This window comes from Platichthys flesus, chromosome 12 (genome assembly GCF_949316205.1).
Source record: "Platichthys flesus chromosome 12, fPlaFle2.1, whole genome shotgun sequence".
In the NCBI taxonomy this organism is placed as follows: domain Eukaryota; kingdom Metazoa; phylum Chordata; class Actinopteri; order Pleuronectiformes; family Pleuronectidae; genus Platichthys; species Platichthys flesus.
In genome coordinates, this window is record NC_084956.1 from 15019356 (window position 1) to 15034868 (window position 15513).

General features: G+C 44.1%; 1 protein-coding gene across 3 annotated transcripts in view; it reads right to left on the minus strand.

The window, feature by feature from the left end:
• macrod2 (mono-ADP ribosylhydrolase 2) overlaps window positions 1-15513 on the minus strand; it is a 403426-nt gene that overhangs the window by 219717 nt on the left and 168196 nt on the right. For all 3 annotated transcript variants that reach the window (XM_062401312.1, XM_062401313.1, XM_062401311.1), the window contains exon 5: window positions 13214-13330. In XM_062401312.1, the coding sequence (XP_062257296.1) occupies window positions 13214-13330 (117 nt within the window). The remainder of the gene's footprint in view (window positions 1-13213; window positions 13331-15513) is intronic.

Below are 15513 nucleotides of genomic sequence, written 5' to 3' on the forward strand. Positions count from 1 at the left end.
CGTGCCACCTTCCCAAAAGCACATCCATTACAGCGGGGTGTCGAGGAATGTGACCCCCATCTCTCTCTCATCTTCACACCTCCTACTGAACAGTCACTCCCATCTCCTCCTGGAACTCTTTCCTCTTGATTGACTTCTTCATTTTCTCAGCCTCCGTACAGTAGCGTGGTGGCAGCCGCGGCTCGGGTCCCCCGGAGTCAAACCCCCCTCGATGAGAGAGTTAACCCCTGGTTGGCTCTGATTTCCTGGTAAACACTGCTGTGTCTGTGGTTCATGCGTAATTGAACAGTATTGATTCTAAGGTCTGGGGGTGACAATAATGAGGTCACATATCAGGCGACAGCAAACACAGGCTGTGAGGACAGCTTACTCGCGACACCCACACACACCCACACACCCACACCCACACCCACACACACACACGTCCCCCCCCCACACACACACACATTCCATTCACCTACACACTCCACGATAGCATCACTATCCACTGTCTTATATTTGGCAGCACTTGCTGCTGCTCTCCTTATCTGCCTCGCTGTCGATACAGACAACCCTCGGCTCGACCGGGGGCACGAGGCAGTATTGACATTCAGCTCAAACCCACAGCTCTGAGTGGAGTCCAGGGTGTCGCACATGAATTATTCATGCCTTGACGCCAGGGCGCTGAGCAGCACCAGTGCCATCATAATTGAAACAATTGAAAAGACAATACCAGATGGGTCAATAATTAGACAGCGGGAGGGGGAAACTCGATCCGGACGCTCCCCTGCTTGCCCTGCCAACCTAACCACCGCACACAAGGAGGGGACCTTTAGTGGCATGTCCTGGTTCCCTGCAGCGCACAGCCATGTGCCGCACAACATGATACATTGTGTGTGAATATGTGCATGTGTGTATGTTTGTCTGTGTATGTGCAGTTATCAGGAGGGGAGATTGCACACTTCCACGAGGACATCACCTCTCACACTGTGCCGCAGCAGCAGCCGCTTGTTCTCAGCGGTTCCGGAACCAAAAAGTGCTGGATAAGCAAACTTTGCGGATCAGTAACAACTGACAGAAACATTCCCTGTGTATTGTTTGTCAAAACACTGTTGTCCGGGATTAGCTTTCTGATGTTATTCATTGCTGTCTCTTGGTCTGTGGAAAACAGAGGCTGGTGACTGATCCTCCCCTCCAGCCGTGCACTTTCATAAATCCATTCCGAGGGCTCCCAGCAGATCCATTACACTCACTGGTCTCCTGGCCAGAGCAACGACTCAAGGTGATCACCATAAACCTCCACGCCGCCGAGCCATTCGTCACCTTGCAATGCCTTTAAAACAACCTGGGAAACAGAGGCAGCATGATGGCAGGAACAGCAGCACCTCGGGCCAACATTTGTTTGTATGACATATGTTGGCCCGAGCAAACATGTCTGGGTTTAAAGTCGATTTGAAGTCTGTGCTAAATAAATCTTTGCTTTGATTATATATAAAATCTGTTACAGGTTTAATTGCTGTGGGCGAAGAGGCAACGTCGGAAATTGAACTCTTTTCTCCATTTTCCCTTGTTTGTTGTTTGAAGTGGGTTGTTTGAGGTTCTTGTGCATAATGAGTTTTTATTACCTGCAGTCGTTTAGGTTGAGCATGCTGCTGAGCTGTGTAGTGCTTAGGACTTGGGCAAGCAGCAAAAATATAATTGTATAACAACCTAGGATAACTAATAGTAGTTTAATTGTGCGCTAATTTTGAATAGTTTCCCCACTTCATCTGGACGTCAGACAGCCCTTTTTGTTTGGCACTACAATTTCTCAACTTTTGAACTTTTGAATGCATTTTCTGCACGCACACCATATTACACTGCGGCCCCAGATCAGCGGTCTGGGTCAAAGTCCCGGGGGTTTGTGGACAATGGGTGAAAGAAAATAAAAATGAGTGATTATGACAGCGACGATGAAATGCTGTTCAGTGTGGAAACAAGGGGATGCCTGTATGAACCAGATAATATATCCTGGTATTGCAGATTTGAGAAATATAAGACCTTCATAAAGTATTTTAATATTGCTGGATATGAACTCTTTTTCAAATTTTTGACATAAATGGAAAGTATTATATTTCCCAATCAGCAATAAAACCTCCGTTTCAAGTCTGATGATTCCCCCCCCCCCCCCCCCCCCACGCTGCGTTTGGCTGTTATAGAAATTGCTGAATTACCTCAGAGAATATCTTAATTACTCTGAAAAATAAAACAACTTCAAGACATAAAGCTGTACAGATGTAAAACTTGGCTTTGTGGTGAGAGTGATAACAAGGATAAAGAAATTAAATAAAAAATTTCAGGTTAGAAAATTGGACCATAAAAATCTACACACATCCATGCAAACTTTAATTTCTTGGGAGCACATTGACTGAGGCGGCACTTAAGCCGGGGCAGTGTCAACTGCGGGAAACTCCCCGAACACCACAATGTTATCAAAGAGAATTTATATTTGCCTTTTTTATGGAGTCTCATTCCCTTATTTCTCAAAAGTGGTGCCCCTGAAAGCACATATAAGCTCCTGTGTATTGGTCCCAGTACCCATTAGGCTTTATAGAGAGCTGTATGCACTTTTACGGGAAGGTTAATGGATTTTAAGGGCCGCAGCGCTGGTCTAAATCCACAGCATTAAACCCAAGAATGGCAAACGGGGATACACACAGGTCACATGATTATATTTAGGAATAAAAGGAGTGTATACTTTACCTACTGGCAACCCCGTGTCGCCCTCCCCCCGTACCTTCAGGAGAGGGGATTCTCAGACGTGAAGTGAAAAACAGGAGACAAAACCCGTCAACGTTTACAATCCTAAAAGCCTAATGAGCGGAAGTAACCATGGCAATTTAGGGAAAAGAACATCAAAGACCGCGGTGCAACTATTTAGGCAGGCTGTATTCATGCATAATTAGCTGTGAAAATGGCACAACAGGAGCCTGTTACTCCCTGTTCTTAATTAGTTCTTAGCCTTTTTTCTTGGAGGAGAGGTAAACAAAGGCGTCAGATAGAAACTCTTCTCCCGACAACAACACTGTCAACAATGGAGACGTGTTAGTATCAACCATAAACTGTGCTCTGTCGTCCTTAGGGAATCGGTGGCAGCGCTCTGTATAGGCTTTAAGGTCTGTGACATCCGCCTGCTAAACACTGCAATGCTGCAAAGCTAAACTGACACATTTTAAAATCTAGCATTTGATTAAATGTGATTGAAGACGGCGATTTAATGAGTAACATTTTTTCACACACACAAAGAAAACCCTCATCTCAAAAGACAAAGACAGTCATTTATTTTTTAGTATCCAACAATACAAACACAATATGTGAATAAACCCTGCAAACGCATGGGTTTGAAAATCTACTTCTGGAATAACATCACATTTTACTTCCTGACTCAGCAGCTGTTTGTGAAGGACTTCACTATCCATCGATTTCAGATCAAACTGCTCAGGAAAGCCTACGAGGCCATCAACCAAATGTCAAATAAATGTGAGATTTATTTTAAGGTCAAAGTTCAGGCAGGGCTTCTTTCGTCCAACCTGGCAGAGTAAAAACAATGTAACAAGGCAACGACTCCATTTTCCAACACCAAACAATGCCGGGTAAAATGTATGGTGGATTTAGATCTTTTGTGATGTATGGCTATTTAGATATTTGGTGATTCAAATCCATTTCAAATTGTTAATCGTTAAAATTATAATACAGCATCTGCATCAGCCATTGAAGGATTCAATTCACAGAACAATTGAAAATCAGGCATAAATTGGTGACGTAGTCCTTTAATCTGACGAGGTATCATTATGGATACACATTGGATTTTATGTTGTATTTCATCATCCACAATCATGGCTTTAAAAGATAAGTCCCTGATCCTTTATGTCATGAACAAATACAATTCAACAATAAATCACATTAAAAAATAACAGGCTTTTGGGCAGCCACAGCACTGCGGCAGTGACCTCTCTCTCTCTCTCTCTCTCTCTCTCTCTTCTCACTCTCTCTCTCTCTCTCTCACTCTCTCTCTCTCTCTCTCTCTCTCTCTCTCTCTCTCTCTCTCCTCTCCTCTCTCCTCTCTCTCTCTCTCTCTCTCTCTCTCTCTCTCTCTTCTCTCCTCTCTCCTCTCTTCTCTCTCTCTCTCTCTCTCTCTCTCCTCTCTTCTCTCTCTCTCTCCCTCTCCCCTCCCTCCCTCCCTCGGTAAATGTGCCACCATGCGCCACCACTGGGCGATGAGTCCTTTATAACGACAGCCTTCATTAGGCCTGGCTTACTCATGGACAGATGGGAGCTGTTTGTGATGGGGAGGCAGGACTGCATCAGAGCTGCTGCCACATTCCACTTCAAACCTGACCTTCCAGTGGTCCCACTTCATCTGCCACCCACAAGCCCCCCTCCTGATGCATCACTGTCATTTTAAGACCCTGCTGCCCCCCCCTCCCCATCTCAACTAAACAACCGGCCTGCCACACAGGCTGGAGCTGCTCCTGCACCCCATTACTCCTAAAGCCCATCACCTCCTATTTTCTGCCATTTTCCGGGGTAAGACCACCACCCTTTCTTTCTGTCTGCAAGTGTTTACCCGATCACTCACAATGCCTCGCCCCTTCTAGTTTCCTGGTGATGAATGACCGTTGGCCGTCTCACTGACAGCCCGGCAGCTGATGCCACATAATTACAGTATCACCGTTTAGGCAAAATTACCAAATTACTCCAGTCCTCATGAGGCCTGGGTGACTGACAGACCAGCCAACAAAGGAAACACAAATATCTGAAAAGAGCGGAGCACAGAGGACTACTACAGACGAGCAGCAAAACCAGGTTTGCTCTGTTCATTGAGAGTGCATCTATTATAGTCCCTGAGAAGCCAGACACTGAGAGCTGATGAGTCTAGAGAAGAGAAGCAGATTCCCTTGTAAATAATGTAAAAAAACTAAACATTGGGCCTCTCCCTGATATTCAATCTTCTTCAATCATTAATTCATTTTGAAATTGTTGTGAGTATGACTCCAAACAACTTTCATCCCAAAAGTGAGGCCTGCATCTTAATCTTAATCTGACCACAATCCTTCAAGTATCAAAGTTGTATTACTTTTCTAACACAAAACTTTATAAGAGAAATGTTTCTCACCTTTCCTTAAATTCTTTCTTTGATATTTATCAAAAAAATAAAACAACAGGAACTGTTACAACACAAAGTGCAGGTTTATCATTGAAAACTTAACAGCTTAATGAGAACTGATAGGCTGTGAAAGGGCCACCAGACGAAAACACTAAAACAATCCAAACTGCCTGAGAACGTCTGAGGTGGAGGCTCGCTGGTGGACGGAGTGTGCGTGAGGTGATGAGGTGACGTTTATGATGTGAGTGCTAACAGTGAGCAGTCAAAGCAATGTTGATTTAGCACTGTGTGTGTGTGTATGTGTGTGTGAGGGTGTGTGTGGCGGGGACTGCGATGGCCACCAGGGTCGAGTTCAGCCCCGCTAATTTATCTGCCACAACAAAGGATTTCATTCAGTCCGGCCTTGAATCCCAAACGAGTGGAGGTGGTGGGAAACACCTTGTAACAATCACACTGTCTCCATTTGATCCATTATGTTGAGATAAGGTACAGTCTGCTCAGCCGCCTGCCGCGTCGGCCGTTTCATTTGTGAAACGGCCGACAATGCGAACAATGCAGCGCTGTTGCACAGAAGTGGAAACTGCACGGTGGTCAATCATAAAAACAGTTCCTAAAATAGTGATGAAAAACCACAGGAATAACCCAAAAGAGGAAGTTTAGACCTGCACTATTTTTAAATGTCAAAACCCAGTGTGTTTCAATTGCTAATGCTGCAGGACACATTTAAATGCATTAACGCTGGAAGCAGAACGGTAACAACCTCTCCTCAGTCTGACTGAATCCTTCCCTGTACACTACGAGTTTTATACTAATTACAAATGATGGCCGCCTGAAAGTGTCGGCCCCGGCTGCACGTGATTGGGGCGGAGACAAAGTTAATAAACAAGCTCGGCAGAATGATAATGTTCTTGGGGTAATTTAATCAGAATGAGCTATATGTCATTTACTAATAGTGGGTACTTTGCTGTGATTTATCGGTGTTTGCCGAGTGGTGGGAGACGGAGCAGACGGCCAGCTCTCCCACAGTAAATAGGGCATGGGAAAGACTCCTCACGCTATCAGGGAGAAGAATTGACCTACAGTTAACGCCCGAGACTCTCGTTTTGGACCGAGAGAGAGCACTAGATAAAGAAGGAGGTGAGCCGAGCGAGGGTGCGTCTCCCAAAGGAACCGTGTCTGTGGTCCCATAAGATCCACTGGTTGCAACTAAAAATATTGAACATCCGATTGCTGCTGAGCGCACATTCTGAACCAGCCATCAGAAAGTTTGCTGCAACATCTGCTCTGGATCTCTCGCTGTTGGAGGGCATGTGTACAGCTGCCATGCTTATCAAATGAGTTCTACTCTGTAATTGAGCTGCTCAGCTTTGTCATTAGCTGCTATTGCAGAGCCCGTTGTGATCCTGCCTGTTTGGAACGGGCTGTTTGTTTGGCCTGTGGTGATGCTGGTTGCACTTTTCTCCCTGGAACTGTTAAAATGACCTGCAGTAATTCAGCCGCACCAAGTAAAGAGCGGCAGCAGGACTAAGTCTGCAGGACTCAGTCGGCAGGACTCAATGGGCAGGAATCAGTGGGCAGGACTCAGTAGGCAGGAATCAGTGGGCAGGAATCAGTGGGCAGGAATCAGTGGGGATGAATCAGTGGGCAGGAATCAGTGGGCAGGAATCAGTGGGCAGGAATCAGTCGGCAGGAATCAGTGGGCAGGACTCAGTCGGCAGGACTCAGTGGGCAGGAATCAGTGGGCAGGAATCAGTGGGCAGGACTCAGTGGGCAGGACTCAGTCGGCAGGACTCAGTGGGCAGGACTCAGTGGGCAGGACTCAGTGGGCAGGACTCAGTGGGCAAGAATCAGTGGGCAGGTATCAGTTGGCAGGACTCAGTGGGCAGGACTCAGTGGGCAGGACTCAGTATGAAGGACTCAGTCGGCATGACTCAGTCTGCATGACTCAGTGTGCAGGATTCAGTATGCAGGACTCAGTATGCATGACTCAGTATGCAGGACTAAGTATGCATGACTCAGTCGGCATGACTCAGGTGGCATGACTCAGTCTGCATGACTCAGTGTGCAAGATTCAGTATGCAGGACTCAGTATGCAGGACTCAGTATGCAGGACTCAGTATGCATGACTCAGTATGCAGGACTCAGTATGCAGGACTCAGTCTGCAGGAGCCTGAAGCTAGTTAGTGAACCTTGACTTGAACCTTGAACCTGCTTTAGAGTGATTATCACTTATAATCTTCAATTGTGTTTAATAAGATTGAGCAGGGGACTGTTTTAGCAAATAAATAAATAATCTATTGCTATACAATGTGTACTCTCACTAACAATACACACAACACTATAGTTAGTATATGTTTTAGTCTTTTCTAAGAGGATGAATACAAACTATCTTCTAATGTTATTCAGGGTTAGGGTCAAAGACATATAGATATATATTTTAGTCAGTCTATCTGAGAGATCAATGGAGTATTGCTGTAATGCTGCCCATTCACAATGTCTTGTGCACATGTTAAGCAGATATTTAAAAGAGAAAACACACCTGGTTGTAGGAGTTACAGATGGCACGTGTGAGTCCACTGAATACAGGAGGCCTGCAGGCTTGTGCGGCAGCAAGCACAACATAAACAAGTGGCTGAGCTGCGAGTTGTTCCTGCGAAGCTTGAGTGCAAATTGTAGAAGTGCGGTGAAGTGCCTGGTCATTGTAGAGGGGAGAGCCGGCTGAGTGTTCTCGAAACAGTTAGCATCTAGTTTTAGATTAGAGAGTAATCTAAGGTCTGCCAGCGTTTCGATGCAGCATGGATAAGGTTATGTCTGCACACTATCAAAGTGGGCTGGGTGGAAGCAATACTCCAAAGGCTGAAATCTATAACCCCACAGCTGATAAGTTGGAGTGAAACGCGGTGCCATACGAATCCCAATGAGAACCAGTTCTCTGGAGGGACCAGTAAAAGTATTTTCTTTGCTCGGTGAGATTACACACAAGTGATACAGTATCCACACAGCACATGTGAAAGTAGCGGATCCATACATGTTAAAAGTTAGAGTCAATTCTTTGTTTTTGTCACTGTTGGTTGAGGCACAAGAAAAAGAAGCACAGAGATTCAAATGGAAAGAGGACACTGCTGACAGCAGCACAATAAAACAAAATGTTGGCCCCTCTTGTTTGTATCCAAATATGATTCATTATTTAAAGCATCAACTTAGAGCTCAAGCAATAATGGGGTGGGGGGGGAGAGAGGCAACACAAACAATAAACAGTTCAGACGTTTTGAACTGTCAATCTAAAGTAGCCCCGGGGAGGAAAAACAAAACTGGGTAAAAGATTTCAGATGAAACTGTAGAAGGGAAATAAACAGCGTCTATCTGAGAAGTTCCTCCGGGACATTAACTTTCTGGAGCAGACCTCTAGTTTGAACTCTCAATACCTTCTACGTCCACAGCGAGGGCTGAAATGTTCAAGTAAAGATTAACTGGCAAGGTCTATGCTTAAGGTTATTAGCATGGACCTGTGGGGCGGCGGAATTAATGATAAGATTCTCCGCAGATCATCCTCTGTAGATAAGGTTGTTGTTTTGAAATATATTGTTTATTGTTAAATTAAAACAGAAAAACATGTTCAAATTTCCCCTCGGCTTAAAAGCTTAAAACACCTATTTGTTTATTTTGCAGATATGTATTGGTTCATCTTTATTAAAAAGGTAAAAACGTGTATAGTGTGTCCTGTTTGTATCATAAACAGCAGCGTTTTCTAGTATATCAAAATCTAGGTTGATATTCAGGAGAAGAGCTCTTTTGATTCTGCTTCCCTTTCTTTCCAGAAAAACACGTCAAACACCTTCCCTGTGTTAAATGTCCGCTAATGTCTGAGGCCTGAAAAAAAAAAAACACAAAACGAAATAATGCCACAGATAAGAACATCATGGAAAAAGTAGTTTTTTTGTGCGTCTGTGACTGAGCCGGCACAGCCTCCGCATTCAACATTTCTAGCATCTCTTCATGTGAGAGTTACAAAGATGCTTTTTGAACGATTGGAACTCTTTTCATCAGATGCATCACTAGCCCAAAACTTTACAAAAAAAAAGGTCTGACATGAAAGCTCAAGAATACTGACACAAAGTGTAATAAACAACGTTGCAAAGATTTCAACAGTATAAGTGGAGAAAAAGCCTAATGCAGTTGGTAAAGACCAAAGTGTATGTGCGATAGAAAGCCTGAACTTTGGAGATTACTTTAACAGTCACTCATGCAGGTTTGGAGAGAGCCGCTGGCTTGGCCTCTGGCTTCACTGGTTGCAGCTTTCTCACACAACCGAAGTGACCTGCAGTACTTAAGCTACGGCAAGTAAGGACCAACTGTGGACTTAGTGAGGCCATGCTCAGTTCACAGAGCCCTGAACTGGAGGATCTATTGTCATCACTGTTGCTGTGAAAGCGCCATCGTCATTATCCATGCATTTACATAGTCCCAATCCTCACTGTTGCAGAACACTGATCGCCTGTTAATTCAGAATGTAGTGAGCGTCTTGTGTGTCCAAATTCACAGGTACACCTCCGTGGCCCCCTAGAAACACTTCTACAAAGTTTGAAGTAGGTAGGTTGAAGTTTTTTTTTTAGGTAAGAAACAGTACATGCATACGGACAGTGATTCCTTGCATTATAGAAGCATTATAGTAAGATTCTTAAATGGTAAAGAGGAAATTACACTTTCAAAAGGCGACCTTAATGAAAATGTCCCCTTACCTTGAAAATAACCTGGGATTTCTCTGAGTTTGAAACGACGCTGGAAACATTTTTGAATGATGTAAGAACACACCATGTGGCGGGGTTTGTATCTTTCCTTACAATCACTTGTAACCTTCTTTCTTGGTGCATATTGTGGGCGAAAGTAATTTCCAGTTGTCACATATGATCATAACTTCATATATTCAGTTCTTAAACAAACTTAAAGTGGCGATAATGAAACAGCCATGGCCAATGTTGCAACACATCTTTCCACTTATATAGTCCAAAATGTGCGACTTAGCTCCTCGCGCCCGACAGTGTATTTTCATTCGATCGTTAATCTACGAACAGATGAGTAACTTGTCCAACATGAGGGCAAACAGACAATTTCCTTGTCAGATTGATGTAACAGACAGGTTTTTTTAGGCTTTCCGCTATGGTAGGTGGGTAATTACTGTCATTGATTAATAATCCTGGGCCGGCCCCATAATAATCAGTCCCACATGTGCTCGGCCTCTTCAAGGAAAAGCTCACTTGCCACTGGGATTCACAGCCTAAACTGCTTAGTGGGATGTAATGGAGAGCAATTTTCTTGTCGTGAGGAACAAAAAAAAAAGGGCTGAGATGGGGTGGGTTCATTTTCCATTGCCTCAGCACATCAAATCTCTAAACAAGGACAACTCTGATTTCAGATCAACTGCTCTTTTCCCCGTGGGCAGTAAGTGGTTTTCCAGGACGCGAGGAAGCATTTCATTGCTTACCGCTTATTTTGAGTATTAGCTCTAAATTGCAATTTCGTCCAGTTCTTGAAAAAGTAACAAAAATTACCAGAACAATTCCTCGTCGAATGACATACAATGCACTGAGGGTGATTACACTTGAGACTGCAAATAATCTTGTCTGAGTTCATGGATGGATGGTTTATTTCCACGCGTTGTTGGCAAAGTCAGAAGATGTCAGACGTTTACAGTTTGTTCTCCATTACTCTGAGTTAAGACTTACTTACTTTCAATTATATGCAATGGATTTGATTCCAGCGAAGGGGGGGGGGGGGGGGGTCCCCAAAGTAGAGCTGCATCCTCTGAGAGATGTATGTGTTTATAGAAAATTTGTGAAAAGCAGCACAATGTTCAGGCGAAAAATGGGAAAAGGATGCCCACGTTGGAAACGGTGCGCTGTGCCAAGATGGGAACAGTAAACGGTCCATCTGTCTGCGTGCCCCTCGCTCTTGCAAGAGCAGTCGAGCCACCATCTGCATATATGAGTCAGCAGAAGCGATTCCGCATGCGATGAGAATGTGCGTATCACGGGCCTGCAGATACGGATGCATTCAACTGTGTGAATGCATGTCTCCAAATATCAATGCTGTTGGCGATTTAAAACTGTTCAAATAAAGATAAGAGAAAGTAAGGCTTTTTGCTGAGTTTAATTATTTAATATACAAATACCAACACTCATTATATGTCCATTTTAGTGATTTTACGGTTTTTATTTAATCCACCAGAGCCATTAGCATCACACTATCTTTCAATTAATCCAATATACACTTCAATTCCACTGAAAACTTTTAACCTGTATCGCTACGCCCACATGTACCATCACTGAGTTTAAGGAAACTCTAAAAAAAATTAATGGGGAAATTGTCTGTTGTCATGTTTGTTTACATTGTTCGGCGGTGAGGGGGTGGACAGACTATTATTTGAGATTTCAGAACCCAAACTGATTGTTGTTTGCAGTCACGGCAACTTTATAATGCGTGTGTAGGTGGAACAAATCAGACAGAGATGGAAATTAATAGACAAAGAACAAAAGTCCAAACAGTGGGTAGATTTCGGGAGCGAGTGAGATCTCTCGTCAGATCGTTCAAGCTCGGAGGGATGTCAAAGCGGCTGACAGTTTGCCACGAGCAGACGAGAGAGAGAGAGAGAGAGAGAGAGAGAGAGAGAGAGAGAGAGAGAGAGAGAGAGAGACAATGCTGATGATGACAGTGATCAGAGCTGGAAGATAAGGGGCTGATACCGGCTGTGAGTAAAGATAGCTCTAATATGAACATCACGTAAAATAATAAAAAAACAAACCTGACTGTTCCCAGTAAAGAACTACACAATCTATAACGACTTATCAGCACAGAGAAGGTGTTGTGCCCGGAGATAATTACAACACCGGTACCCAGTGGCAGCGTGATTGCTCCCAGATGACGCTGCAGGTTATTAAATTGTCATGGTGCACCCTGTTTTGGCGGCGCAGACACTTGAACCGGCTGCCCACAAGACTGACTCACAGTTTATCTGCTCCACTTGTTTGACATCTTTACGACATGCCATATTAACACAACCTAATTTCATCTGGGCCTCAATGTCTTCTCCTGGCTGCCTCATGGAAATCCTTCAGGGTTAGGTTAGGACTGCTGGGACGCTCGTCTCGACCGAATTACACCAAGTGACATTTCTTCTACACCAGCGTGCTTCTCTCGTCCCCAGTCTGAGACGAGAGAAGCTTGTAGCAAACTTTTTTTTAAAGTGACGCAAGTGTTACCGACAAATTACCAAAATAAAATTAGCTCGGAAATGATTACAAAAGCCAATCGGGAGGGGACGTGACACACATACACACACAGCACAAACTTTCTGAGATGTGCTAAAAAAAAAGACGAGATCAATGACAGGAGATAGAAAGCAAAGGGAAGCAGTGCAGTCCCTCCTCTGATCAGCCACGGCCTGACAGTAGGAGTTGTGTGATCCGTTAACAGAATAAATCAGGGATGAAAAATCAATCAAATTAAGCAACTAATAGCTCCCTTAATGTCTTTGTTTGTGTGCGGGTGACACTCCCATCATCCAGCCATACAACAAACACCAATCATAGTAATTATCCTCCAAACAACAACTCCCCATATTGTTACAAATGAGTTTTTCACAACTAATCAATTAGGATTAAAATGTTTTGATTCTGGACATTAAGGCACCTCACTCTGTTTGGGGATCGGACGCAAATGACCCCAGTCATTCAGTGCCGGTGCTCAAGTGTGTTTCTGTTTCATTTGTAATTTGTTCATGTTTGTCCAAACTTTATAGGGAACTATGATCTCAATTTATTATCAAGAGCATGCAAGCAAAAAAAGACAGATTCATTTTCTTGGTGGTTCACGAGCCTTGGGTTTCAATAAATCAGGCCATTTCATAAACCCCCCCCCCAAAAAAAAGGGAACGTAGATTGTTGCTGCTCCAATTTTTTTCACCTACATATTGACGTTCCCAGTGTGTTCAGTTGATGGAGGCCTGTATGGCAGCAGGGAATCCCTGCAGAGCCACTGGAGGACACATTGCAGGAACCAGCAGAAAAAAACAAATGAATCACTGGTACTCACATTTTGCCGGCAGATCATATCCACAGGTGATCTTGGCCTTGCCGGTGTCACAGCCATTTAGTGAGTGGCACTCATCGTACAGACAGGACCCCGCCGCTTTGTGTATGCAGCCGTCGACTGAAACACAAACAGATGCACAAAGACAGGTAAGAACGACCTGAGGAGAAAACATGCACATAATCAGACACAGGACATATCTCAAAAGCAGCTGGGATAATTATCAGTTTCTCTGCTTTATCGTGTCAAGACAAACAGCTGTTTAATGGAACGGGAACAAGCTGTAAAATGATGTCCGTGGGTTGGAATTCCTCGTTACTGAATCTCCACATTCTGAAATGTCTGCCTGTAGGGAGATTGGGTCTGCCATAGTGCGCTGCGCCTGTTGCTGGTAAATATTGACGAGCTTTGGAATGAAATTAGCCGGGCGAGGATCTAATACCGCCTCCACGGGCGGGGGGAAATGAGACTGTTCTTCCTGTAATCCCTCTCCACTGTCAACAGAGATATACAGTCCGATCATTAACTGTATTTGCTACCCGGTGGTGGTAATCTTATATCTGCGCAGCTCTCTGCGGTGAGCCTGTTACGATGTGGATTCTGCGTTCCAATTCTGCCGCACTCCCTATTGATGCGTGTGCCCCGGTCCCCCCCCCCCCCCCCCCCCAAGGTTTTAATTTTACCGGGTTAAGGCCACGATACACTTGATTGATGGCACGTCCTACACAAGAAGGCAGGGAGATAGAAATCCACATTATCCGTCTCTGAAAGCCTGACATCCCTCCAAGAGCATGTTATCAATCACACTGAGACATCATAAAATCCTCCTCAAGTTGTCCTGTAGAAATCCTCACAAGCCATTAGAGGATAACAGAGGCAGGAGGAGGAGCAGAAGCAGTTGGACAAACAGACGTGTCTTTTCTTTGGCGTCTCTTTTGTAAAAACTCGCCCGACGGGGAGGAAAAAAGCCTCAGACTGGCTTCATCCATCAAAGCTAAAACGGTGGAGAGTTAAGATGATCACCAGGATAACCGAGGTTTATTCTCAACTGATGGAAGAACAGAACAGAGGAACAGATAAAGTCGAATCTGAATATATTTCCCTGATAAAAAGACAAAATGCGACTCATTATTTTCTCCACCTGTAATCTAATAATTATGCACATGCACAGCTCGGAGAGTACAACTATGAGAACAGGCTGGAGATTAGTTATCCGCCATCTTCAAAAGTGGAGCTCGCTTCACATCATCCGCGCAGACAAAAGGTCTTTTGATGAGGGATGGTCCTTTTTCCTCAGCTCCTTTCAATTTCTCAGGGATGAGTCAACGACAACAGCTGGGCGGAAGATGTTCCAGCTCTATCAATCATCTTTAATGGACTGAGGGACAGGCGCCTGACAGAGACGAATCCTGATGGCTTTTCCAAAAAGTAACATGAGTGTGACAGTGATGTGGATCTGAGGAGGGGGATCGCTCCGGTGACAGTGGGAGCTGTTCAACACAACACAGAGAGGACGTGGCGCTGGCTGTAAGCTTGGCATTGTTATAATACGCACTGTGCAAACAAGATCATCCACGATCATCAGCCTCCATCATAATTGCTACTTAACATCTCGCAAACACGAATCGCTAAATGCACAGAATGAGCTGGGGGGAGCTTACACGCATGAGCACAATCCTCCGAACAAAAACCTTTTTCCACTTTGTTCTGTAACTGCACCGACTCACCCCCCCCGGGATTAAGCACTACTTCAGTTTGACTTCCCATGTGAAGTTATAGTATGAAAATGTAATTCTTCATAAATGAATTTAAATACTTATCTTCATTATCTTTACTAATCATTATGTCTGATTTGAGTATATGTTTTGTATATGTATATCAACACTTGCACATTTGTTTTAATATACTATATGTATCGAGTTCAGATTTTTGTGCTTCCGAATAAATTATTTAAATGTGTTCTCACTTTACAGTGTGATGTAGAATATGAAAAGCACAAGATTTGCATAAGGGCTATTATTAATAGTGTAGGTTTTAGCATCCTGTAACATTTGGAAAAGCTATTTAACAGATGCTTCTGTGAGTATATATTCAACACGTCGGATTCGCTGGCTCCATCACATTTGGCCACTAAACTGAAGCAGACCAGAAAGCAATATGAAAATCGAGAGGCACCAAGAGTTGCACATTACATGACGGCTACATCTCGGATGAAATCTTGGCGATTTTTAAGTGCTAATTGCTTAGAGATCCTCAGTGATTATATTGGCTAGTCCAGCTGGCTCATGCGCTATTTCAACAAG